Here is a 26,464-nt window from a genome sequence, read left to right as displayed (position 1 = left end):
AAGAAAAAAAGTCATCACCAGGTCATACATTACATCCATTTCTCAGCATCCGTTTGCTTTTAAAAACTTCCCCAACCTCTCAGTTTGAAACAGTGTTTATTTCCTGGCTGTTTCAGGCTTCAGGTACTTTACTTTTCCCCAGTTTTCCATTACCATTGCTAACCCCCTGAGCTTTTTTTGCTCCTTCTGCGCTGTTCTGCTCTGCTTCATCCGCTCTCCTCCCAGGCTGGAGGTGGATGGTGGATGAACACGTGTCACTGTTCATGCTTTATTGTGCTTTAGGAATTCATATCGATGAATCCGGGAGCCCGGAGGAGAGGCAATCAGGAGATGGAACCTCCTTCCCCGAGTCCCCTGACCTCAATCATGTAGGTATACCCGCAGCTTTCCCGCGCCTAGCTCCTCAGCGACTGGCATTTACGGAACGCTAGCTATGATCTCTGTGCTCTCTGGTCTCACTTGATTTGAAGGTTTGCTGATCATTACTATTACTTTGATAATTGGTCAGATGTGAGTCTGCAGCTTAACCGAAAAAAAAAAAATATTAAAACACTAATAAGCAGCAGACCTTCAAAGAAAATGTGCCCAGCAATAATGTGCTAATGAGATGATCATGCCTTCATCTGTAGATGACAGGTGTGTATACGGAGCTGGAGAACGTGTACGCAGGAAAGAGTGTGCCTCCACTGCAGTGCGGCTCCTCACCAGAGCCCGAGAGCCCTCTCTCTCCCCTCACACTCCCCACCCTCACAGGTATTCTGGGTTCCTAAAAACTCACCGCATCCACACGCTTTCAGATACATGCTTTCATCTTGCTGTTTTAAGCCACCAGGGTCCCATATTTGCATAATGAACAGATAAAATGACATGCAAAGTGATAGAAGCCGATCAGTTTTGGGCCTTGGTGGCACGTGACTGATGCCATGTTTACATCATGATGAGATTTGGGGGGTTGTGGTGGACGATGTGTCCTTATAGGTGGCAAACAAGCAGAATTGCTGCTAAGTGATGCTATTTTTTTGCCAGTCTGATGTGAACATGGCATGGCAACCACTCAAACACACAAGCTTTCAGTTTATTTTTTTATTTATTTTGCAATGGTTACCTCTCAGAAGAAATAATCCTCCTGGTGACTACATGGTCTAGAATGTCAGATATTTACTAAGAGGAAAGATCCTCACGTCAAGGTGGCCTAAATATAAATCGAGGCCATCGTTTTTAATGTGCGTCTCTACAGGTAATCGTAAATCTGGCCTGTCCCTGTCTTGGAAGGAGCCTCTTCCCACTCCCGTGTATGAAATCCACCATCAAAGCAGCATAGACTCCAACCCTTATGTCAGTCTGGAGAGCCCCCCGGCCTCCCCTCATCACTCAGACAGCGGCCACAACGTGCTGACCCACCGCAAAAAACTGTTCACCTTCTCCCGGCCGCCACGCAGCCGAGACACAGACAAGTTCCTGGACTCCCTGAGCGAGCAGCTGGGCCACCGGGTCACTCTGGTGGATGACTTCGTGCCCGGGGAGAACGACTACGAGGAGGTGAGGAAGAAAAACAGGCGTTATTGTTTCTTAAGACGTGATTTTCAGTTATTCCACCGCTGAGCTGCCAGCTGTGAGAGGCAGAACTATGCTACAAGTGTTTTACCTTTATTTGGAGCAGGAGCAGAAAAAGTGGAACGCTCTCATTGTTGAGCCCTGACCCCTAGCCCACAGTGGATTTTAAACCAGACTTGTCTAACAATTTATGGACCTAACCTTAAGAGTGAGTGACTTACTATTCAGCCTACAGCAGCCTATGCAGAAGGAGCTAGCTTCTGTAATGTTTACATTCTACAAGTATAAAATCTCCATTGATTAAACCTTCAGACTCTTGTAGGTGCTGGTTCAGTGAGAGGAATAACTGGAAGCCGTGCCTGCAATTAACGTGCGTCATGCATCACAGGATTATTATTATTGTCTATATTTCACATTTAAAGCTGCTACATTCATTACTTTTAAATTACAAGTGAGTTTAAATTTCAATGCAGAGTGCGAGTAATGCTGTAATAAAAGCTAATGCTGGTCATACTTTCACTTTCACTGCCACAATATTGATTGGGCCAGACGGGAAAATGTCATCCTGTCTGACTCAGTTGCACAGAATGTGCGCCGCTGCGGCGTGGAAGCTGTTAGACCACCGTGATCTCGATTTATATATTTAGCATGATAAGGAGAAAATCTGTTGTTTGTGCATTTGCTCCTTAATAAACAGTAAGCAAGTTGAACATTTAGAGAAGTATTAACGTTGTAGTGTTGCATGTTTACATTAGAGCACCTCTAATGTACGCTACAATGAACACTTGTGTCACACGAACAGATATATCAAGGTGGTTGTCATGGTTTCAGAAGAAGAGTTGTGCCTGTAAGTAAAACGATACTCAGTTATATCATAGTTTTATCTACATGTTTCTGTTTAGTAATCTGTATTTAGAATAAGTACTGGGCTTTTTATAGCATTGTCACGGTTCTTTTCCATTCACATTATGTTATATTATAATATATTGTATTGTTATTTTCATAGTTTTTATATAGAGGTTTGGAGATATTTAAGTGCATGGGTTTTAAATTCTGTAGATCAGCACTTTGATTTGATGTTATTTTGTAGATATTTTCTATTCTAAAAGTCAAAAAGAGAGAAAAAAAAAAGCAGAATTTCTGAACTTGCTATGAAGTGTGATAAATATATTTTGGGATTACACCTGTAAATTAAAATCTCCTTTTTAAACAAGCAAACTTGAATTTGGCTAGTCACCCCTTCAAGATTGCATCTTCGTGCACCTCTGCATTGATTTTAGTGAACTAGTTAACTTTAACTTTATTTCTGGGGAAAAGATAGAGTTGTAGGGAGCCAGATCTGCATGGAGCTGAAGTAGAAGTTTGTGTGAACAGTCTGACCTTCCTGAGCAAGCTTGGACTTTATGTACTGAAAACTGCTTTTTGGTTCGCTGGTGGTAGCCGGACACCCACCTCTCACCAGCACAGATGGTTCAGGACATTAAAGCTGGGTCAGTCTGACACAGATGTCGGCTTTTAGCCAACGTTTGTGGTCTAGATAGAAATCACAGATGAATGGGACGTAAAAAGCAGCACTATTAGAAGTAGTCCAGAGGTGCACAAAGACAAAACCTTTCTTTAAAATAAATTGTCAGAGTTCCAAAACATTCTGATCGCACCCCGTGTCGCTTTTTCTGTTCAAATATAAACAGGCAGTGGAGTAAGTTTCAGTACAACATTTCAAGCAAACGTCAAAGCCGTAATGAACCTAATAATAACCTAATCAGCTTGAATAGACTGGATTTTAAAACGTAGAAGCTGTTTATTAGCCGTTTACTAGACTATGTGGAGGTGAAGGTGGTTCTCGGGGCTGATGGTGCACTCCTCCTCCCTCCAGATGAGCTTCCAGGAGGACCAGGAAATCGGCTTCATGCCCCGGCAGCTCAGCAGCGGCAGTGAGGATCACAGCAGCAGCGACGAGGCCTCCTCTCCCTGCTACTCCTCTGGATCCGAACCGATCCCACCACCTCCCACCCAAAGCCCCCCGCCTCCTCCGCCCTTGCAGGCTCTCATACCCCCTCCCATTCCGTTTACCGACCCTCTCCCACCAGTGCGCTTCTCACCCGAGCACGTGCCCCGCAGCCGGATGCCCTTCCAACCGCACCACCCCATCATCCCTCCTCCTCCACCCCCTCCGAGGACCATCCTGTCCAGCCGCTCTCCCCTACACAAAAAGCACCCAAGCAGAGACGAAAATGAGAAGACTCTCCAGCGCTTCCAACCCACCACCCGCCTCGGCCACACAACCCTGACCTCCACCAAAACCTTGCGCTCCCGCCCCACCTACCTCCCACGACAGTTCAGCCAGCCTCAGCCTATCCGCCAGCCCTCCCCGCAGCCCTCCCCGCAGCTGCTGAGGCCGAGCCAGCTCGTCCTGCAGAGGCACCACCAGCTCCACCACCAACACAGCTACCAGGGCCCACTGCCGCCGTCCCTCCAGGAGCACAGCCCATCCCAATGTCAAAGCCAGGGCCACGCGGGCTCCTCGCTGCTCTCGCAGCCTCCAACCTCTCACTCCACCCTCCCCAGTCACATGAAGACCTTGGAAACCACAAGGCAGGAACACCACACCTCCAAACAGGTAACATCTGCACTTTGTGGTTTGTTTGTTTTTTGTCTTGTTACTTGAAGTACAAATAAGACATCAGCACACAGAAATAGAAAATGAAAACACAAAGAGGTTCACTCCATCAGTGCTGCAACCAAGAGCGCTTAGCAACAGAGGTGCAAACTAGCACTTAAACACTCTGGTGCTAATCAAGATTCTGCATCATTTGCCCCATTTTAACCTTTTAACATCGCTCATGTTTGCCAGCAGCCAGTTTCGGATTTGATGTACCGTCTGATCTATAATCAACTTTTTAAAATCTATTTCATCCCCAAATGTGCCTTTTATGACAGAAGATCTATTAGGCCAAAAACCACTTAAGAGGCTTGATTTGAAAGTTAACGCCTTCAGTATGTTAAGTGTAGCCCAACCTTGACTCTGTGTGGTTTGACCTGTGGGACGTCAGAGGATAAGGAGAAATAAAAGGACTACATGACCAGTCTGAGACTGTATTCTTCCACCAAAACCCCAAATTCCCCCAACACTGTTCGTGAATTTAACATGATTCCAGATTTTAATTGGACTTCATTACTCGAGAACAGCATTCAGGCAGACCATCAACTTCATCCCGATAGGTCACATGATCTCATTGCAACACAGTTCAGCTGATATTCTCCTATAGACCTGAGTGGGAAATCTATTTATTTTGTTTTAATCTTCTTTATCCTGTCCACAGTGTGCTGTAAGCCACTTTGCAACCCATCTCAACCCCAGTACTTCCTGCCATGCTCTTTCTAGCTTAACCTCGTGCTCTGTCCCCGGTTTTGCTGTTGCTTTCCACGACAGACCCATACCCTAAATAACTAATAATAGCAGTAATAATTTCTTTGTCTACAACTGCTAAAGAGTATACAAGAAACTTGTGAGGTCCATGCGCACAGTGGGAATATGATTCAGTAGTGAGAACTGCTGTCTTTGTGCTGAACTAGAACACTATGGCTTAAGTGTTAAGTAACTGTTTTTCCATCTTCAAGGCTCCACCACCACCTCCTCCACCATTACCTCCTCCTTGTGACCCACCTCCGCTGCCCAAGCCGGGCCAGCAAGCCTCAGACGTTAACCACATGAGTGTAAAGAGGCTCCGCTGGGAGCAGGTGGAGAACTCTGAGGGAACAATATGGGGTCAGGTGAGTGGTGATCTCCAGTTATCTTGCATTACCCTGTGGTTAGAGGCTGTACGGATACGTATATGTATGGCTCTGTCGGTAAAAAAAGAAAACAACATGTGAATCTACCCACTCGGACTGTGAGTTTTCTCACTACTCCTACATATCTCCATCCATATTTGGAAAAACCTCCTTATGTGTCTCCGATGAGTCATCAAGGCAACAATGTTGTTTTTGTAAACAGAGGCTGTGCCAGACTTGATCTGCTTTTAGATGTTAAAACGTTGAGCCTTTTTGATCCCAGCATATATTCCTATCAGACATGAATAAAATCTGAACACCATCCATAAAAGAAATAAGTTAAAAAAGCTGATTTTGACTGTGCCTTCGGAGAGTACAGTGTGTCCTTGTCTGTGTTTAGCTCGGGGAGGATTCAGAGTATGACAAGCTCACCGACATGGTGAAGCACTTAGACCTGGACCTGCACTTTGGGACTCAACGCAGATCCAGTGAGTGATTTTGTAACTTTGTCACGTCTTCATCAATTCATACACATCAAGTCATCTTAACCTCTTTGTGTCTAAAACGATACATTTGCATTGCATCTGAATATATGTGTGTCTTTATTGACGTCGCCTGTTGTGTTTGTACCTTCACAGTTATGTTCTCCATTGGAGCTGCTTCATTCACCTGCACCTCAAATCCATTCTCCATACGGCACCATATCCCCCTCTTGTTTTCTGTCATGATTATCAGTAATAACACAGATCTGCCTATGTAAAAAACAAACCACACAACTTGCTGTTACCGATTAAAAATCATTTTATTGGCCTCTAATGGCAGAGTGTGTTATTAACCCACCAACCCGCCACGTTCAGCCTCTTAGACTTAGTTTGCGTATTGACCCCTGGTGCCAGGAGAACGCATCCTTACACTGTTTGTTAAAATTATCAGTCTCTCCTCCAGAGCCAGCCTTCCAGCCAGAGAACTTAAAAAAGAAAGACGTGGTGGAGATTCTGTCTCATAAGAAAGCCTACAATGCCTGTGAGTGCCACACAAACACGACACAAGGGTCGAGGATCAAGGATGTGAGACTGCAGCAAAAATACCTTTTATAGTTACAAAAACGTTGCACAAGTAGAAGACAAAGAACATCACTTAACGAAGGCCAAACATTTTCTGCGTAACTGATGTGGAAGAGGAATTATAGACACTATTTAGACAAGGTATCAAATCCACATTGTGCCCACAAGATAATATATAGCTGATAAACTTGATGAAAATTAACTGATAAAGTGATTAACCTGATAAAAACATGTTAGCCTGAAGTAGTAACGCTGCATCGAAGGGCAGGGTTCAGGTGAGAGCGCACTCAGACATATATATTAGCATAACAAGGATAATGGAACAGAATCAAGAGTTGAAAATTACCACTGACTCTGCAGCTGTTAAACTTCTGCTACTACTTATTCAGCTTCCCATGTGTGCTCTGTGCTTTTGCAGCATTTTTTTTTACCTGCTTGCATTTTAAGTTGCATTTGACCTCTCAGGGCCACCGTAATGGATACAGTTACACTGTTCAAGTAAATTAAAGGAACACTGGATGATCCAAGTGAGTTAAAGTTCAGGAATATCAGTTATAAACCATCATGAGTCCATTTCACCTCCCTTGGTTGGAATGAAGGTGAAAACAAGTGCACTGCAGAAGTAGCAGCGAGATAACTCCCTTAAAGAAAATGGATTTGGCCACAGATCATTGCTCTCTCCTTATACCTTCTGACTGATTTTTCTCTAGATTTGCTTTGTGCTAACTGGTACCTGATAGGTTTGTAGCTTGAACCTATTCGCTGGAACGTTGAGGACAATATAATTACACAGCAAGCAAGTCACGAAGTAGGCAAACCTAACAGTACCAACAGGTCGTTCATGTTTCATTCACAAGGAAAAAGAGTGAGTCTCTACAAGAAGAAAAAGACATGTATATTTATGTTCTTCTTAGATCGTGGATCAGATTTGGCCAAATTTGATCAAAGAATTACAAAGAGTCATCTTACGTCAGTGTAACAATAGAGGCCAGTGTAGCAATATAGCAAGACAATGAAAAGTCTAAAAATGATGCCTTGCTTCTCTGCAGTTATCCAGATTGGACTCTTTGGCACAGCAACTTCTGTCTTCTGTCACGGCACTGCTAATTCACTGTTAATTAGCGGGTTTATGATGTGACTCTGGGTTTCAGAGCTACATGTTACAGACACATGGTAATAAATGTGAGTGAAAGACACGCAGATGAAGGGTTTGTCAGCAGAGCGGGAACACAGTGATCCTCTTTGGTACATAAATTCTCCACATTTTCCCCCGCCTACTCACCCTCCTCCTCCTCCCTGCAGCCATCCTCATCGCCCATCTGAAAATCTCCCCCGAAGAGCTGCGTCAGGTGTTGATGAACATGACCACCGACAGGCTGGAGCCGGCCCACATCAAGCAGCTGCTGCTGTATGCCCCAGACGAAGAAGAGGTGAAACAGTACGAACAGTTTGATCAGGACCCGGGCAAGCTGAGCGAGCCGGACCAGTTCATTTTCCAGGTGACTGTGAGGGAAAAATGTCAGAGATGATCAGACATGTTTTAAAGAGTAAAACTAAATGATTTAACATTGTCTGTGTTTCAGATGCTAATGGTGCCTGATTATAAGACTCGCCTGCGGAGCCTCTACTTTAAAACGACCCTACAGGAGAGGACGGAGGAGATGAAGATCGCGTACGATTACATCTACAAGGCTTCAGTGGAGCTCAGGAGCAGCAAGAAATTAGCCAAGATCCTGGAGGTATGAAATGAGCAGTCGAAATGAAAATAAATCTGTGAATATCTGTGTTAGCAGTGAATACTTACGGCTTTACTTTACCAACAGTTTGTTCTTGCAATGGGAAATTACCTGAACAACGGGCAGCCGAAGAGCAACAGGACGACCAGTTTTAAGATCAACTTCCTAACTGAGGTACAGCACGGATGTCTGTGCCTTCAACACGGTAAGCTCGAGTTCAGTGTTTAGTCGCTCATGCGCTTCTCCTTCTGTCTCTTAGCTAAGCACAACCAAAACAGTCGACGGGAAATCCACCTTTCTCCACATTTTGGCCAAGTCTTTGTGCCAACACTTCCCAGATCTGCTCAGCTTTCCCAGAGACCTCACAACAGTGCCTCTGGCAGCTAAAGGTACAATGCTCTTAGTTAATAGTTAATATACAGTAGAATCAGGTGTGCTTCTTTTGCATATTTTATGCTGTTGTTACAGTTTGATTTGCATATTTCCTTTGAGTTTCAATGGGTTTGTTACCTCATCTCCAATATTTCCCTGTGACAGTGAACCAGAGGGCCATTACAACAGAGCTGAGTGACCTTCACTCCACCGTGCAGGACATCAGGGCGGCCTGTCAGAAGATCCAGTCTACCCCTGACGATCACTTCACTTCAGTCATGAGTGTACGATAAAACCCATCCATTTTCAAGGCTGGAGCCTATTCCAGCACACGCAGGGTGTACAATGGGTAGTTTGCATGTTATCACAAAGCTGAAACAGTAGGAACGACACTCAGATTAATGTCATAGGGAGAACATGCACACAAAGGCCCAGGTGGGCAGCAGGGTTGAACCCTTATACTGAGAGGTGACAGTGTTAACCGCTGTTCCACCATGCACCCCTACAGTAAAATCTGTAAATAAATGAATGATGTTTATCAACGGTTAAGAGTTAAAGAGACACTCTTGTGTCTTTGCAGTTTCAGCTTAGCAAAGGAATCACTTGGCTGGCCCTGTCCAGTTCTCATCGAATACAAGCACTCTGATGTTTACTACCATACAGGTTATAATATAAGTGTAAAAAATATTATAAAAGCTCAGGAAAAACTTGACAAAATCAGCTGGTTTTGTTGTCTGGGTTCCATATTGTTGAAACAAGCGACATAATGACTTGCCCGTTTCGCACTGCTAAGCTAACCGTTTCCTGGTTGTTTAGGATAGTAACACAAACACAAATAATATGATAATGTTGCACTTCAACAGTCTAATTGACCACAAAGCTACTCATTCAAACATTTATTTGTGCACTGTATCTGTCTGACATCTACAGCTATGGTTAGTTCATCATTTAATCCGAATTTAACAAGCAAGCTCCTCGGTCTGTGGGAGGAAAGCAGGGTATTTGGAGAAAAACAACAAAGAAACAATACGATACATTCCCTGTGCTCGTGTTATTAGGTGTCAGTAACCAGGAGTATAAGAGGAAAGTCCAGACATATTTGTTTGGACTCTCAATAGATATCAATAACATTTCCAAACCAGGACTACTTCAGTAAAAGAGTTGTTAGTGTACAGGTGGTGGCACCTTGCTTTGCCTCAAACAATTTTGTAGCACCCATCCATTATCATGGAGGAGTGTAAATATAGAGACAAGAGAAATCAGGGCATCATGGCAGCATCACTAATTGTTTTCTAAATCTTCACCCAGTTGCACCATTCATTAAGAGCCCCTGTATATTTGTATGTTTGTGCCCACAGACTTTCCTGGAGAACAGCCACCCTGCGATCCAGTCTCTTGAATCTTTGCAGACCAGAGCCATGGAGGAATTCTCCAAGGTGGCCTCCTACTTTGGAGAGGACAGCAAGTCCTCCAGCACAGAGACCTTCTTTGGCATTTTTTCAGAGTTCGTATCCAAGTTTGAGGTGAGCTATTACTCCACTGTTCTCTGTCAAGGTGTTGATAGATGAGCAAGGCTAAATTTGACTTGTTCCAGAAGGTGACAGTCATATTTTGGATATATTCAGCAGGCGTGTGACAGACTCAAACCTACTAAACAATGAGGCATTCAAACAGTGCTCTCACACAGACCGGCTGCCTGCAGCTATAAACTGATTAAGCTGCAAAGCGGCCCTGTTTATGGAATAAATGAATGTGCTCTAAATCTGAAAATAATGGGGTAAAATGAGTATAAATAAGAGGAGATTATGGTTTTTCTTTTGCAGAGAGCTCTCAGTGAGATCCAGACTCCGGAAAACCCCAGAAGCCCCAGACTGTCTTCCCCTTTGGCCTGGTAGAAGCAAGAAATGCGGGCAGATGTCGGGCCAAACCGAAAAGGCCGGCTGGCTCAGTTTTCACTCTGCTCTCCATAACCAAAGTGCCAAGATCACACACAGACACTCAAACCAACGGGAACAGAGACCACGTCATCTATAGCAAACACAATGGAAATGCGCTGTATCTGTATGTAGATAAACCACAAGTTAACGAGTGCCCCGTGTGCAGCAGTGCTATTACTTCAGGTGCTGGTAGAGCAGGACTATTCAGGTGTCCACAGATCAATAGGAACTCCACAGCACACACGCAATACTCCCGCCACTTAGCAACGTTATTTACATCTCTTTTTAATGCGCATTAATTGGTAAATTTGTAAAGATTGTTAGAAGGAAGCCTTTCAAGGCCGTTGATTGTGATGCTGCATTAAAGTGAGGTTTAAGCAACGACAACAACTGGTATGACTATTTACATGTTTATTATACGACTATATAAAGTTTATATTTTCTATCAGATCATATTTGAAAATTGTAAAGACGAAGCATAAATGTAGGCTGATGACAGTTATCTGGACTCAAGATGACTGACAGGTGTAGTTCAGTGTTAGTGTTTGATGGTGCGCTCACTGCCTCCCATACTGCAGGATATATTTTAAACATTCAGAAATAGTAGACGGTAGGAGTTTTTAAACAATTTATGTCCAAATTGTGAATCTAGAACATGAATTGTATGACTTGTAGTCATATTTATTTCCTTTACTGTGACATCTATGATGAAAATCCTTTTTCTTTTCTCTTCTGATAGAGGCGAGTTAACGTCACACACACCCAGCTCTGGTCCTAAAGTGTTGAGGATCTGATGTCTATGGAAGCAAAGCAAGGCCGTAAAGATTGTAGAAATTTACAAATTTAAGTTTTATTAATATTTTAATTTTTCTTCTTCTTGTTATTATTATTATTATTATAAAATGTGTTAAAATAACTCAAAATGTCAAAACTCATCTTGCAGTGATAAAATCAAATTTGTCATTTGAACAAACAAACAGATCTGAAGAGGATTCTTTGGCCTGCATCCTTTAAGGTTACATTGTTATGTCAGTCAAGTGTAAACACTCTACCATGACAGCTCGCAATCAATTTTTTGCCTTTGAATTGTTGCGTTGAAGACTCGGATGGAAATAAAACGGCAATAAGATGGAGTCTGACTGCTATCAGTTTGCGATTGAAGGGGGTCAAGCCGGTAATCGCATGAAATCTGTTGATGTCAAAATTCACATAAAACAAAAATTAACCACTTGTATTCCCAGTCCAGCCAGAAGCCCATAAATTCCTCCACCACTAGTGACGTAGTTGCTGCAGGTTGGCGATTTAACTGCAAATCAAATAGGTGCTAGGCAACCTTACAGGAAGATAAACAGAATACAACCAATTGGCAAACTGTTGAGTTGAATTCCCTACTGCAAAGAGAAACCACACAGATGAGTTGCGCACACTGGCGTAGACTGACTCAGAGTCAGTGTAACATGCAATCTGTCTGCGTTTATAAATTAGATGCAGACTGCAATTGTTTGGAGACATGTTGCCTCCCACCAGGCAACCGGTCTCCAAACAATTGCAGTCTCCTTGTGACTCCTCAGCAGCTGGTCACTGCAACTGAGTAAATGCAGCCCATTTGCACCCGAACTAAAGCCTGTGAACGTCCGCTCGTATTCATCCAGCATCACTGCTGTTCTCCCTGTGAGGACTCGGTGAAATCCACATTCATTTGCACATTTGTTTTGAGGGTTCTGAGTGACGTTTTGCAAACAATGCTGCACCTTTTACGGCCCGCCATCGGCACATCGTCAAATTCTGTAGTTTCAGAGCATGTGGGTGATTAGTGTCCTTTTTTGTTGTTGGCTGTACTCAAAGGTGAAAGCCAGCTTCGTTGTGAAGCGTGAGCTGTTTGCTTCTGGCAAACGGCTAATGGTTGTGCACTTTGTCGAGTCTTTCTAGTGTTCTGAATGCATCTCTGCTCCAACAAGTGGGCGGCCTCTGGATGAATGCGCGTCAACAGGGGGTGCGGGGAGGAAAAACACACTGTAAATGGACATTTCCTGCATTTCTGGTTGTCATGGTGATGTCATGACTCCTCTACAGTACAGTGTACCTGTAGCTGTGTTGTATTTCTGTTTATGAACTATTGAAATTGTAAATTCATTGTTTTTTGCTATGCACTGCTCATTTCTTTCTTTTTTTCTTTTTTTTAAAAATTGTATTCCCCTGTCCTCCAAGTCCCAGTTCACTTTCTTATCCAAGTGTGTCACCAGGAAATTACCGTTTTATTTATTCTTAATGCATAGCTTTAGTCAGGCTCACGAGGTGACTGTGACCTTGTAAAAATACACTCCTAGCTGCTACAGGTCTAGTAACGGTGTTTCTCGTCCCCGTCATTTGCATGTCGGTGCAGTTAATGTATAAAAGCTGTGCAGCTGGTAGCATTTACCCTCCCTGGATATTTAGGTTTAAATACACTTCTGTTAGTCTAGCTAGGTTAACTTATTGGTTCTCTTTTATAACTGTTTTATATGTTTTCATGAAAAGTTGCTAATGTTTTGTGATCATTTTACCTTTCTGTTTGCTTTCAGATGGAGGATATGTTTAAAATGTTTTAAATAAAAACAAATGCCTGAAAGTAACGCCGTTTGATTTATCTGTGCTTTCAGGTGATAGGTTTAGAGTGACCCACGTGTTGAACGCCCATTATTATCAGCTGATAGCAGATATATAAGTATCAACATGAATCAGTCCATGTGCAAATCTCTGCTGAATTCTAATCTGCAGTAAAAGGAAGAAAGCATATCAAGTATCATAAATCGACCTGCTGATATACAGCTGTTACTCTGGACGTGATAAAACACAGAGCGCCACCAGCAGCAGCACCTGACGTGACTGTGGAAACAGTACCCTCTCCACTCTTACTCCAGACTTTAGTCAATTTAAAATGTACTTTCATCTGAAAAGGGAACAACTTAGCGACAGTTTGGTTTTGTTAGCCCACGTAAAACACTTCATCTGGTTGGTCTTTGGTGGCTTGAGATTAGGGACGTGACAGCAGCATGACGGAGGCTCTTGGTGCACTTACACCAGCTCTAATCCACTCCTCGTGAAGGTCTCCCAAGTTCTTGAATCGACTTTTTCCAACAATCCTCTCAGGGCTGCAGTCATCCCTGTTGCTTGTGCACCCTTTCCCCTTCCAGTCATCTTTCCATTAATATCCTCTGTGGCAGCACTCTGAAGGGCCAGGCTTCTGTGGCTTACCCTCCTCGTGGAAAGCGTGGATGGTCGTCATGTGAACAGCTCAGTCTACAGTCAACTGAAATATTTTAATGACCCAAATAATCTTATTTCAGTTTAACCTGATTGTTTTAGCATAATTGCATATAGCCCTTCAGTGGCAACAGGAACAAATGTTTATAGGTAACATTTTGTTAATGCAATTTCAAAAAAAAAAAAAGCTTTTTAATCAGTGACATTAGCAATTTGTCACCCTTTTTAAAATCATATTACAGGAATATTTTAACCCTCATTCTTTAAGGCTGTTACAGGACAAGAGTCGAGGCACAAGACAATCAACCTGGAGCAGATTTAAATAGTTTCTTCATATACTTTATTTTCTTTGGAAAGGAAAGCATTCATATTACATGTTTTTTCCCCCCATATTTAAGCTCACCAGACAGCATACATATAAAACTATGGAACTTAAAAATGCAGCATCATTATCATCATTTCTAGTTTAATGGCATTTGTTTGTTCTCTCAACGCACAAGGATAAGGCAGCAAGGTACAAGAGTGCACAGAGAGAGAAAGGAGGGGATCATAATGCTTTGATTGTCTCTGAAAAACAACTCAACTTCTTTTCAGGGCAACTCCAGCATCCAAGACCTTCTCACCTGGTACCATGTTGGGTCAGCTCTCTAAGAACCAAAATCTGCATTTATCAGAGGCCAAAAAAATAATAATAACAATAAAGCAAAGTTTACACAGAAAATACAACAAAGCCATTTAAAATAAAAAAAAAATCCAAAAACAACAGACCGGGCAAAAATCTAACACCACATCACTACTGAGATATCACAGCACCGTGTTCACTCAGCTCAGTGGGAAAGACAGAGAGAGAGGGGAAAAAACCCAAGCCCTCTATAACCGAGTTCACTAGAAAACCACTCAATGAGTCTGGCCTGCGCTCAAGTGCAAAATCAGCTCTTTATGCATCTTTCTGCTCAGGGTGATGTTTCACTACATTCGCTCACGCTCAGCCCCGCTGTGTGTAATGCCCTGGCGAACGCCGGAGAGCACACTAAGATAGACTGGAGAAACAGAAAGGCAAAAAATACTGACTGCATTCAGGCTGGGAGGGTCAGGTCGACCCCTGCTACGTCTGCTTAGAAAACCCAAAATATATTTAAATACACAACTTCTGCAGAACAATGCAGACGCGCACAGTTTCTTATCGGACACGGCCTGAAATATACCCGCTACCGACACAGCTTCTTAGAAATACTGTGGTACTAGAAGGGAATACCCCCCCTCCATACAGTAAATGCGTATTTCATAGTTCTGGGAGGAACCAATAAGGCATGGTGCATATTTAAAGACTGCATTAAAGATGTCAAGCCACTAGGGAATGTATTTTTGTTTTAAATTGGTAAATAAATACAGGCAGGAGGAAAAAGAAATAAAAGTATAAAGGGGGAGAAAAGGGAAAGTTAAGTGTTGAGACGACTGGAAACCTGCAGTCACAGCTACACTTCAACTGTTTTGGTTTCTATTCCATCCACCTTTTAAAAATACAACTTATTTATTTCTTGATCTAAGGCCATGTTCAACACTGAAAAATACTCACACACAGAAAACCCCCACCTCACACCAAATACAACTGAGTCCTATCAGTCCGTAGTTTGGCAGCTGCCCCACATTACCCCACCGTGTTCTTTTATATTGCCGTAACACCGTCTCTAACAGCAGTGCTGATCCAACATCTGCCCTTCGTTTCTGCTAAGCTCTTCTTTGACGATTGTCTGGAGCTTGATCTGCAGGGAGTGCGGTGTAAAGACAGAGGGGCCGGTACATGTCGCAGGGTGAAGGCTTTGTATCACGAGTCTCCCTGCAAAAATCACATCTGGCAACATCATGGAGGTCGAAAAGACTGTCGGGAAGCGAGTGCCGATGACAGCTGAGACACACGAACTGCACTAAACAACAGTAGAAACAGTGGAAAACACCAATTGCATGTGGACTATAAACCAAAAATTTGGCATTTACATGACTATCACTCCTAGATTTCCTAGTACACTGTTTCACACGTATGAATTAAATTAAAAACAGAATGAAGCGAAGGAGCTGGGGGTTGCAAAGCGGCTTGCGTGTGAGATCCTTTAGCTGATGTGAGCTGGGATCAGCTCAGTTCTGTTAATTTATAGTGATGTTTTACCCCTTTTAGCTTAAAGATGTGTTATATAATCAATAACTATACTGACTGTAAGCTGTACTTATGGCATTTATAAAAGTGAAGACAACCAGTAGTAACGCTCTAAGACACACTGCCACTCATCTAGCTTACCCCCTATAATAATGTGATGTTAAAATGTGTGTGTAGTAGTGGGTAAAAATACTAATAGAGCTCGCATATAATAAACTAGCATGTCAAAGATTAATCATGTGACTGGAGAAATGTTTTATGTATTTTGCTGACAGGAAGCTGTTTGACCTCCATGATGGCCACCATTAGTTTGTTGTCCTTCATGACCAGGCACAGTTGGAGAGGTTCATCTTTTATACGAGGGCTGCAGATATGGGCAGGCGCCTCCTTATAGGACAGTGCTCTCGCTCTCCAGGTCACAGTCTTTAGGAAGAGGCGGCGAGGAGGAGGAGGAGGAGGAGGAGAAGGCGGTGGCAGTCGGCAGCTGCTGGTCTACTGCCGTGAGGTCAGGGACCAAAGCTCGACTCAAACCTTTGAAAGGAATCACCGGATCTACAAAGCGGGACACATCATGGAAGACAGATTAGTTGCGGTGAGGAAACACGTAAGCTTAGTCACAATAGCAAATAATCTTTAGATAAAAGGAGATGTGTGTGGTAACAGCTGAAGCAGATAATTCCACTTACTGTTTATGTTAGCAAGGGACTGCAAATGGGTTTCCCATGCATGTAGGAATTCATATAAAACGCTACATAAACATCCCAAAAAGATAAATGCCCACATGACAAACAGCAGCCATAATGGCAAACACGTGCCCGACGTATGAAAACACTTAAAGCTGCTGCAGAGCAGTCAAACTGTGTCACATTTTCCGCAGATTAAAACTAAACTGGAGCAGAGGTTTGGCAAGTGAGGAGTTCTCCAGCCAGCAGGTGGCGCTGTGCAACAGAGACTGACAAGCAGCAGTGCAACAAACCAGTGAAAGCAGAGAGAAAATGTAAAGTCCGGAAAGATGTTTCTGTTTAATTTTAGCTGGAAAACTCATTTGCATTTGAATGCAATTATTAAAACTAGGGCATTACACTGTTTTGGGGGTGGGTGGAGGGGTGGACATGATTCTGAATACTGGAAACACAAACATGCATGTTAGAGGTGCACATGAGTTAAAAAAATACAAAAGCTTAAAAACTCCACAACACGGATCACTTCATATTTCTGAAAATCTGAAGTTTCCCGGACAGTGAAGGGTTTGAAAGCCTCGCTAAGAGCTGATCAGAGTTTCAAACCCCTTTGTTTGTGATTACACAGTGACAGCCGATGAAAATGACTCGTGAGCAATGACAGCTCTGATGCCAGACTGCCGTATTACCTGTAGTGAGACATTCACTTCTAGAAACATGTTTTTGAGAAGCAGTGGAAGATAAAGTGAACAGTTTAATCGAGTCCATCAGTGTGAAGCTCTCAGGTGTCTTTCCGTGTTAATGGAAAAAACACAACATTTTTAAAGTTAGTGAACAAACATAAGCCAAAAAATTCGGTGGAAAGATTTTAATGATTCGTGTTTCACCTTCAGGTATTTCTTTATATAATGGAGTAGCTAGCAAAGTCTGTATGGTACAGAAGAAGAGGACATTAATCCAATCCAACCTGTGGGAGGTGCTTAGAAAACATGGGGTGAAATGTGTCTCAATGACTCGAATGAATGGCCCACTATAAGTGGGTAAAGATCAGTGAGGCTATATTCCCTCTATACTTTGCAACTCAACTGATGAATTGAAGTTTGAGTGTTTAAAAACACAGCATTTTCTTCTTTTCTTTTTTTAAAGATCTCAAGAGGAACAAATATTATCTGCAGATTTCTTCCTCATCATTCGACTGGAAGCAGCAAGTGCAACCGTATCAAATATCTGCTTTTCACATCAGAAGTGGGTTTCTCACTAAAATCCATCACACATCATGGGACAGTCGTGCATCAAAGTTTAAAAAAAAAAAAGGATGTGAAAGAGCCGGCAGGCTGTGATGATGATATGTATTTAAAAGGAAAAAAAAAAGTGCTACTGCAAGTGTCAATTATCAACAAACCTCACAAGTGTGTCTTTAACCTGCAGAGGTATTACAGTGAAGAGTGTTAGAATTACAGTACATTAGTATTAGGTTAGTAATGACACTGTTACACACACTTCACATAAGAAACGGTACCCACCCATCATCTTGGTGCAGATCCCGTTGGTCTCATTGGTCACTGTGGTGGGTTGGGGCGGCGGGGGGATGTTGGGTCTGTTCCGTGGTTTGGGGACAGGCCGCGGCCGGGGAAGCGAGCCCGACTGGTAGGGAGATGGAGATGGGGATGGAGGGGTAACTGCATCCTGGCTGTTAGTGCAGGGTGGAGGGGTGTCTGGAGGGGTTGGGGTTCCCGGGGGTGAGGGGTCGGCGCTGTGCTGGTCTCCGCTGGGCTGGCCGAGGGATGTGGGCTGCACAGAGGGATTGGCCTGCGTCGGAGGTTCTGGGGGTGGATGGCTCGGCGCCTGGATCGGGGGCTGGTTACTCGAATGGCGCCGATGTGTGGCACTTGGATGTGAGGTGGGGGAGGTTACAGAGGTGGACGAGTTGCTAGACAGGGGTCTGGGGGTGGAACTGAAAGTCTGGGAGGAGACAGAGGATGAGGAGTGGTTTACAGAATTACAGGGCTGACTGGGTGGAGGGTTTGTGGGTTTGGGAGGAGCAGGAGCCTGCTTCTTGGTACCTGGAAGCAAAAGGTAAACTGCCATTATTGGTGGGAAACATAAATAAAAGTCCAAAAGTATACATACGATATCCATCTGTATAAGAAAATCTAGGCCCCAGTCCCACAGGCCTAGGCACCTTCTGCCAACCACAGGTCACGAGGGAAAGACGTGCATTCCCTGATCAATTGTGAGTAGCTGCTGGAACCTGAAGTGACCATTAGAGGAACTGTATTTTTTTGGGACTTGGGTACTGGCTTAATTTTTCACTAGCCATCAATCTCATACCATCTCCAAGAGCCATGCAAACAGTGATGGTCCCACCCTAAAGTCTGTTTGCATGGGTCTGGCTATTCAGAGGGAGGAATTATGGGAATTCAACCCATGCAGAAGCTGTACTGATGTCCTAAACATATTTAGATCTTTATTTAATTAGTATTTCTAAGCAATGAATGACTGACTTATTGCACCACTTTAGGGTGTAGATTCTTACCTCTGCGCATCATATGTGGACTGGGCCCCATGGATCCAGCCGCAGGGGTTCCAGTGCCCAGCTGGCCAGCAGCCTGGCTGCCTCCTCCAGAGCCATTCCTCTGGAGCGCAGGGGTTGGGGTGGATGTAGAGTCACGTAGCTTTGGGCTGCTTAAGAGAAAGAACACACACACACCAAAAAAAAAGAAAAAAAAGAAGAAGCTTTAAACCATCAAGTTGGCCGAAACTGAGTAGCACATATGCAACAGCATCCAGCCTTGAATGTTTTTAAGAGCTATTAAAGTAGAATCAGATTTATTTTAGTAGTAGCAAACCCCTCTCATGTGCTGCATAGTATGTGCCACAAATATAATCTGGGAGGCTCATCTAAATTTGCTTTCCCAGTGGAGTCTGTAGAGCCAAAAAAGCTGAGCTGAATAGTGTCATCTGTCTGAAAATGAATGTTGTCTTTTCAGCAACTAAATCAAAGACACTCGTTCAGTCTTTGCATAACAGGCGCCAATGTCCAGGCTTTTCAAAGCAGTTTGAGCCAGTTAGTGTGAGTTTCCTGCTGATTCTAGTGATTTGGGGAGGAAAGCAGAGGGATGGGAAGTCAAGAGGCCCTGAGAGCGACTGTTAGTGGAATGACAGAGGCCATTGTTGTGCCATTTCAGTGGGCTGATTTTAGAGTCGTCTGCATAGCTGCAACTGGTGGTGGCGTAAGAAAACTTGTGGTTTTGTTAGAGAAACCACCAGCTGAACTAAGGTGACCAAGAGAAGAGCTGATGTCTATGAGGTGCCAGTGAGCCATGCATTAATAAACCTCTCCACTTTATGCAACTAATCAGATTGACGTTGTGCGTTTACCGACAATTCACTAATGTCTTCCTGCAGTTCGAACCCTGAAAACATAAAAGCATGCATGTGTGCTTGTAAGGCATGCTACGTTTTTGCCACCAGCAGCAGAGATGCAGGGAAACACCTCTTACCTGAGCTCCTCTGTGTGCTGGGCTAGAAGCTGCTGAGCAGCTGCAAGAGCAGCAAGACCCTGTGCCAAACTTTGCTGGAAAGGATCAGACCCTGAACCCCCAGGTGAAGCTTGTGACTGGGGCTCAGCCGAGGCCTGGGGAACCTGCCCAGCCCCGTGTCCCTGTCCCTGAGCCTCCACGGGGGGTAAAGGAGGCTGGAAAGCAGGTGAAGTGTGCTGCTTTCTACCTAAAGTGTTACTGCCTCTACGAAGGGTGTGGTCCGAGTGCTTGTTAGTGGTACTACACAGGGATAGCAGGGAGACGGTGAAGGAGAGAAACAAAAACCACCAAAAGAGATTCATGATTAGGGCAGAATCACCACAGCATAACGAGAAAAGTGACCGGATTATTTACACCAACATTATCTAGAAGCATAAGAAAGCAGCTGGATTAAAAGGCACAAATGAATCAGAGTGATCAGCGAGCAACTTCTGGAGGATTACTTGTCTTTGCGTCCTGTGTCGTTCTCTGGTCCCACCATGCTGCCAGGTCTCTTCCTTTCAATGGTGCCGGAGTCATAATCTAAGTGATTGTTGTGGTTGGATGCAGGTGTGGGCATCACAAACATGCCAGAAACATTGAACTCCACGTCTATAAAAACACAGTTAAGAAAAACAGGTTAAACTGTATAAAGAAAGAGTGCAGGTGGGTGTTATAGCGCCCTCTTTTGGTTAAAAAAAAAAACAGCAAACGAACAATTTAACGTAAATTTAACGTTATTCACTGTAATGCACAGAATGTTCAATCAATCCATGTTTGCATTCTTTACTTTACGCTAGCTTGTGACCTGTGATAGAGGGAGAACCTAACTGAACAAGACCATGGAGGTCTCGGGTCGTTATCCAAGCTTGTTAGACTGAAACACAGAAAACACTCATTTTTATGTGTAAGAAGAAGCAGATGTTGCCAGATGACAGATGTTTACTTTGTTTATTCTGACACAAACATTAGCCTATTATTCAGTTTACATTAGGCTGGAATGCTCCAAAAACCTCTCATAAGCTGCTCAAAAAGACAATTCAAATTTAACTGAACGAAATTAAGAATCAAAGATTTGCCTGAAAGTGTTTGTCTACAGACTGTGAAAGGAGTTTCCACAAACAGAGTCAGCAATTTACCAAAGTCCTTATTATTGTGAGGTGATAGCTCCCACTGTCTCATCATCCCTCTCTGTATGTGCACCAGAGATGCTCAATTATGGCAACACTAGTAATATATCATCTCTGCCTAAGATACAGGCCCTCAACAGAGACTATAAGAGAGGCTTTAACTAACCTGCCTGTGCAACCCAGACAAATATGCAGCTGCCTCAGAACTTTACATACATCCAACATCAGTATGGATGTCATGGTATTTCTGGCTTTTCATGATTTTGTTAAACAGTTTTTTTCCAGGATGCAATGAATGCACACCATCCATCCTTAATGACTTTAAAAAACAAGAATTGGATGAACAAGTCTTTGGGATTTTCTGGAATCCACCAAAAGCACCTGGTCGAGGTGTGACTCTCTAAGATATTAGTGGGGGCGTGTGTGTTTATTTAACCCAGCATGTAAACTACTGACTCTGTTACATATTAACAGTAAGAGGGAGTTTTACTTTCATTTAGTTCTTCAGTTCACTGGATTTGGTGAGTGTTTAAAGCAACTTGTATGTATAAGACATCTTCCAGCCAGCCTCTAAAGTACGAAAACTGTTTGACCTTGGTCATCTTATCTCAGTCCCCTTTCACTCCTGATTATCGGCCTTGCAAGGCAATCAATATCAGCTGCCTTCCCCATGACTGCCTTATATACTGATAGGACTAATGGCTTCAAAGAAGGTAAATAAGGTCAGACTGAAAATAAGCAGCTATAGAGGAAACCCAAGACCTACCCTCAGGAAAGAACCAGTCAGCATGTTGGATAATGGGCTCAACAATGGCCACCACGTGCACAGAGGTAGCTGCAGCCATCTCAGCCAGACTCCTGGGTGTGCATACATAGATGTGCAAAAATTAGATGCTTTCTGACATAATGAGGGATGAACTGAAATAAGCTTAAATAACAGACTATCGTTTCTACGTTTTCTTCACCACCCTAGACTAGGCTCTGACCTCCCAGACACTGTTACATCTCCCTTGTTTTAAACATGACTGACAAGTAAGCTGCAACAGATTATTCTGTCTTGCCCGCTCACCCTTCAGTCTTGGCCCAGAGCAAATTGGGTCCCAGGACAATGGAAATGTTGCTAGGGGTCATTTTGTTCTGCTCGCTCTCCTGAGCCAGTTTGGCTAAAAACTTCACCAGATACCTAAAAGAAAACACGGAGGGCAGAGAGCTGAGAATAGTCTTGCGTGACAGACAAAAGCAAAATCAGTCCCTATGTAGGTTTCAGCGACTGACCTCAGGTTGTTTTTGTTGTTCTTTGGTAGTTTATCACATACAACCCAGAGCGCCTGGAGCCGTTTGTCTGGGTCTGACACACTAGAATGATAGAAGAAAGTAGATAAATAACAGCACAGCTCATTATTTATGGAAGACATAAGAAGCCAAAAATATACATAAAAATATGTATTTCAAATCCACCAAAATAAAGCATTAAAATTTAATTATTTATAGGTTTCACATGGCAAATTTAAAATTGTTTATATAAACTACCCTGCTTTTATTTTAATCAAATTCATTTGAGAGTTTTTGTCATCATTCTCACTTCTCACATTATACAGGAAACTTAAAGAAGCATATTAAAAACCTTTGATTACATGTTTATTTATCAACTTTTGAAGTTTCCGTCCTTTATAATTGCTGGTGTAATCTCCAGATGGCAAGTAAAACTTGAATCTGTCATGTGCTGTGCAAAGATAGATTGAGCAGGACTATTTAGAGCCTTGCCTGGATGCCTGGATCCATTCATCATAAAGCTGGAAGGTCATTAGAGGTTCAGGGAGTTCCCTCAGGTAGGACTTTAGTGCTCCTGTAACCACACATGTGCACAATAGTTTTATTTAAAAACACTATTACAGGCAAAAATGTAGATGAAATAAAATCGAGCCGCTACGCCATTTATCAGTTAGAATCGTGAAGAGTGAAATTGAACTATCCCTGAGTTTGTCACTGAAATATGAAGAAGAAAAGACAAAGTTTGAAAGAAACATTAATTATAATAAACAGCAAATATTTGCTTGCTTTTTAGATTTTGGTCCAAATTTTACACTAAGAGATACAACAGCTGAAGAACGGTGCCGGTTTGGAACGTACCAGCGACAGCGTGGGGGTCAGAGTAGAACTCCTCCAGCTGTGAAGTGGAACAGTCGAGCGCCGCCTTTAGCTTCTTTAACTTGGATGCCCCTGCTGCAATTCTGAATAGACCCTGACACACACACACACACACACACACACACACACACACACACACAGTTACAGACGGACTCTGTATCCACTACGTATACTCCCTCTGCCAGCTGCACACAATGAAACCTTAAAGCAGGCAAACAAACACACCCACCAGTCACAGCATAGCGAGCTATTTACTTTACACATAAACAAAGGCTGTCTTCACACCATAATGACACAGACTGGGCTCACAGAGGAATGAATCAGGAAACAAATAATGTGCTTTGGAGTTAACACTTGCCCTCTTTCCTCCCTCCCTTTTTACACAATCACAGGGGAAACAAAACCTTCTGATTTATGGACAGGAGACGACCACGTCCCAGCACATTGTATTCTAAATTTGTATCAGGGTGGAGAGACGTAAACATTTCATGTCTATTCGCGTTCATCATAACATGGCGACCATTTCTCTGGAACAGCGTTACGGAAAATCATTTGCAATTTGCCCATCTCCTTAGATGTTCGTGTAAACAAACAATTAAAAGCTTAGTTTCAATTTTCTCAATGACCAGTCGAGCCGTTTATGCCACTTCTAATTAAAATGCCAGCATTACTTTTAGTTCACTGGTTAAAACGAGTAATAAAGTAAAAGCCAATAAGCTCATCAAACTAGATAAGAATTGATTTCTAAAACGAGCATCGACAACCTATCAAAAGCATTAAAAAGAGGCTGTACTAAAACCTCTTATAGAAATCAAACTTTGGCGGGAGCACACTGAGTAAATGCAGAACAACATGGAAGTCTGTGCTTTCTTAAAGCGATATGTCATCCCTGATAGGTTCCAGTCTGATAAAGAGCACAGAAACTGCCCTCACCATAGTAAGTGTTCACTGCGGTATGATGCTAATAAGATTGCTGTTCTTATTTATTTGGCTTAAGTGCAGCTGTTGACAAGACCGATCCCAAAATCCTCGCTCACTCTCTGGAGCAGTGCGTCTACGTTTTTCCAATAACGTTCTTGAGTGGTTTAGATCACATATCAGCACCTTTGGAGATCAGCTGTCAAACAGTCGTAACACTTCCTGTGGTTCTGCACGGGCAGTTGTCTCGATCAGTTACTGTTCTCATTATGCATGCTGCCACTTGGCAACCCTATGAGACAGCAAAGCACTAATCACCGTAGTTATGCAGCTGATACATGCTACATGCTAGATGACAACTCCCTTATTGCACTATTTCCAACTGATATTAACAAACGGACGAGCACATTTTAAACAAGCAAAACAGCAACAAGACAAAAATGGAAATTCTTCTAAAGCTGCTTTGGGCTGCTCCCTTATACACTGTTCAACTGCCCCTTAAGGCAAATATCTAATCATAAGTCAGCAAATGAATTAATTTATGTGCATAGACATGATTAAGATGACCCGCTGAAGGTCAAATGAAGCATCAAGGCAGTTTAAGTGGCAGATGGGCTGGTCTGAGTATTTCACAAACTGCTGATCTGCTGGCATTTTCCACCACAGTGCCACAAGTCGAATGACACAACCATGCTAACAGAGAAGCAACAGTAACTCAAATAACCACTCATTACAACCACTCCATGCAGAAGAGCATCTCTGAACCTTGAACCCGATGAGCTACAGCTGCAGAAAGCCACACTCGGCACCACCCCTGTCAGCTAAGAACAGGACACAGAGGCTACATTTCATAAGAGAAAAACATGGCCTGGTCCAATGAGTCTTGTTTTCTATTGCAACATTTGGATGGTGAATCGGATGTAAAAAACATTGTTTCAGGATGGTGGTGTAATGTTTGAGGGATATTTTTGGGCCACTTAGTACAGCTGAACATTGTTTAAATGCCACAGCTTGAGTATTGTTGCTGACCTTCCTTTATGAACACGGTGTACCCATTTTCTGTTAGCTGCTTCCAGCAGGATAATGCTCCACGCCACAAAGTTCAAATCATGTCAAACTGGTTTCTTGAACGTGACAATGACTTCACTGTACTCAAATAACCCCCACAGTCACCAGATCGCAATCTAATGGAGCACGTTTGGGATGTTGTTTAATGGGAGATTCATATCATGGATGCACAGCCAAGAAATCTGCAGCAACTATGTGATGCTATCATGTCAATATGAACCAAAATCTTTGAGGAAGGTTGCGAGCACCTTACTGAATCTCGGCCATAAAGCAACCACTTACTAATAAGGTTTAACTGAAAGGATCTGGTGACCGTATATCTTACTTCGATGATCCAAAGCACTTAAATTTCAATCAGTATCTCGTCTTCACTCCCTGCCACAATCTATAACTTCCATACCTCTTCCTTCATGCCCGTCTCTAGAAGCATCATGACACAAGCCTCTATTGGCAGGGCGATCTCCCTCCCACTCCTTTTCAGGTGTTCATCCAAACCAGTGCCAAACGCCGGCTTTTCCGTCCATGAATCTGAATGTAAAGAGAGTTAATAATAAATAGAGAGGAGAAGAAAGGAGCAAAGAGTGGAATTAGAAACACATGAAAGACCAGATTATTATAATTGTAAAATACATATAAGTGTGAGTAAGGCCTGTTACTGGTTTGGATGGTAGATATCTGGGTCAAAAACTTCCCTTTGGGCCATTTTGTTAAAAAAAAACAAAACAAAACAAAAAAAAACTCCCCCTACAAGGTGTCGCCAAATAATAACCACAGGCTCTCAGCCAACAGAAGTGACTGTTCTGTAATCTTTATGTGTTTATGAGCGAGTGTGAGCACGTGAGCTTAAAGGCAAGTAAGGAGGGAGGGCCGGGGAAAGAATTTTGGGGTGGTGTGGGGCGCTCCAAAACCAGGTGGGTGTGTGTGGAGCTCATGAGTCATTGCCACATGCTGGGAGACCAGGCTAGTCTGTGTAAGACCACGTGTGTTTAATGCAGAAAAAACAAACTCCTTGAACAAGACACAGCTAAAGAGTGCACGTAAGATGAAAACAAACTGAGAGGAGACATCACAATCCTAAAATTCTCAGAGTCGAGGACTGTTGTTTAATGTCAGGACCCCTTTAAAGGTATAGTCAGTCATTTTTAGAGTTTATTTAATAGAAAAGAA

The 26,464-nt window shown here is 43.0% G+C and overlaps 2 protein-coding genes across 5 annotated transcripts in view; one reads left to right on the top strand and one right to left on the bottom strand.

The window, feature by feature from the left end:
* grid2ipb (glutamate receptor, ionotropic, delta 2 (Grid2) interacting protein, b) overlaps positions 1-10,463 on the top strand; it is a 35,359-nt gene extending 24,896 nt beyond the window's left edge. The window contains exons 12-26 of one of the 3 annotated variants that reach the window (XM_085360483.1): positions 283-368; positions 630-753; positions 1,238-1,539; positions 2,357-2,401; positions 3,431-4,174; positions 5,176-5,328; positions 5,729-5,816; positions 6,262-6,351; positions 7,695-7,891; positions 7,976-8,131; positions 8,216-8,302; positions 8,388-8,517; positions 8,666-8,784; positions 9,859-10,023; positions 10,324-10,463. In XM_085360483.1, the coding sequence (XP_085216609.1) occupies positions 283-368; positions 630-753; positions 1,238-1,539; positions 2,357-2,401; positions 3,431-4,174; positions 5,176-5,328; positions 5,729-5,816; positions 6,262-6,351; positions 7,695-7,891; positions 7,976-8,131; positions 8,216-8,302; positions 8,388-8,517; positions 8,666-8,784; positions 9,859-10,023; positions 10,324-10,395 (2,558 nt within the window). In that variant the 3' untranslated portion in view covers positions 10,396-10,463. The remainder of the gene's footprint in view (positions 1-282; positions 369-629; positions 754-1,237; positions 1,540-2,356; positions 2,402-3,430; positions 4,175-5,175; positions 5,329-5,728; positions 5,817-6,261; positions 6,352-7,694; positions 7,892-7,975; positions 8,132-8,215; positions 8,303-8,387; positions 8,518-8,665; positions 8,785-9,858; positions 10,024-10,323) is intronic. The other 2 variants (XM_085360485.1, XM_085360484.1) reach the window with 2 other exon arrangements.
* Positions 10,464-14,017: 3,554 nt separating this feature from the next.
* arhgap17a (Rho GTPase activating protein 17a) overlaps positions 14,018-26,464 on the bottom strand; it is a 33,826-nt gene continuing 21,379 nt past the window's right edge. The window contains exons 11-21 of one of the 2 annotated variants that reach the window (XM_085361265.1): positions 25,698-25,825; positions 23,294-23,405; positions 22,928-23,009; positions 22,439-22,519; positions 22,233-22,346; positions 21,930-22,021; positions 20,498-20,645; positions 20,016-20,294; positions 19,049-19,194; positions 18,036-18,575; positions 14,018-16,384 (exon numbers count right to left, since the gene is read on the bottom strand). In XM_085361265.1, the coding sequence (XP_085217391.1) occupies positions 16,221-16,384; positions 18,036-18,575; positions 19,049-19,194; positions 20,016-20,294; positions 20,498-20,645; positions 21,930-22,021; positions 22,233-22,346; positions 22,439-22,519; positions 22,928-23,009; positions 23,294-23,405; positions 25,698-25,825 (1,886 nt within the window). In that variant the 3' untranslated portion in view covers positions 14,018-16,220. The remainder of the gene's footprint in view (positions 16,385-18,035; positions 18,576-19,048; positions 19,195-20,015; positions 20,295-20,497; positions 20,646-21,929; positions 22,022-22,232; positions 22,347-22,438; positions 22,520-22,927; positions 23,010-23,293; positions 23,406-25,697; positions 25,826-26,464) is intronic. The other variant, XM_085361266.1, reaches the window with a different exon arrangement.

The sequence above is a fragment of the Diplotaxodon limnothrissa genome, linkage group LG8, assembly GCF_057381915.1.
Source record: "Diplotaxodon limnothrissa isolate DT_005_m linkage group LG8, D_limnothrissa_male_GT1.1, whole genome shotgun sequence".
In the NCBI taxonomy this organism is placed as follows: Eukaryota; Metazoa; Chordata; class Actinopteri; order Cichliformes; family Cichlidae; genus Diplotaxodon; species Diplotaxodon limnothrissa.
This window is presented reverse-complemented; position numbering and strand designations above follow the sequence as displayed.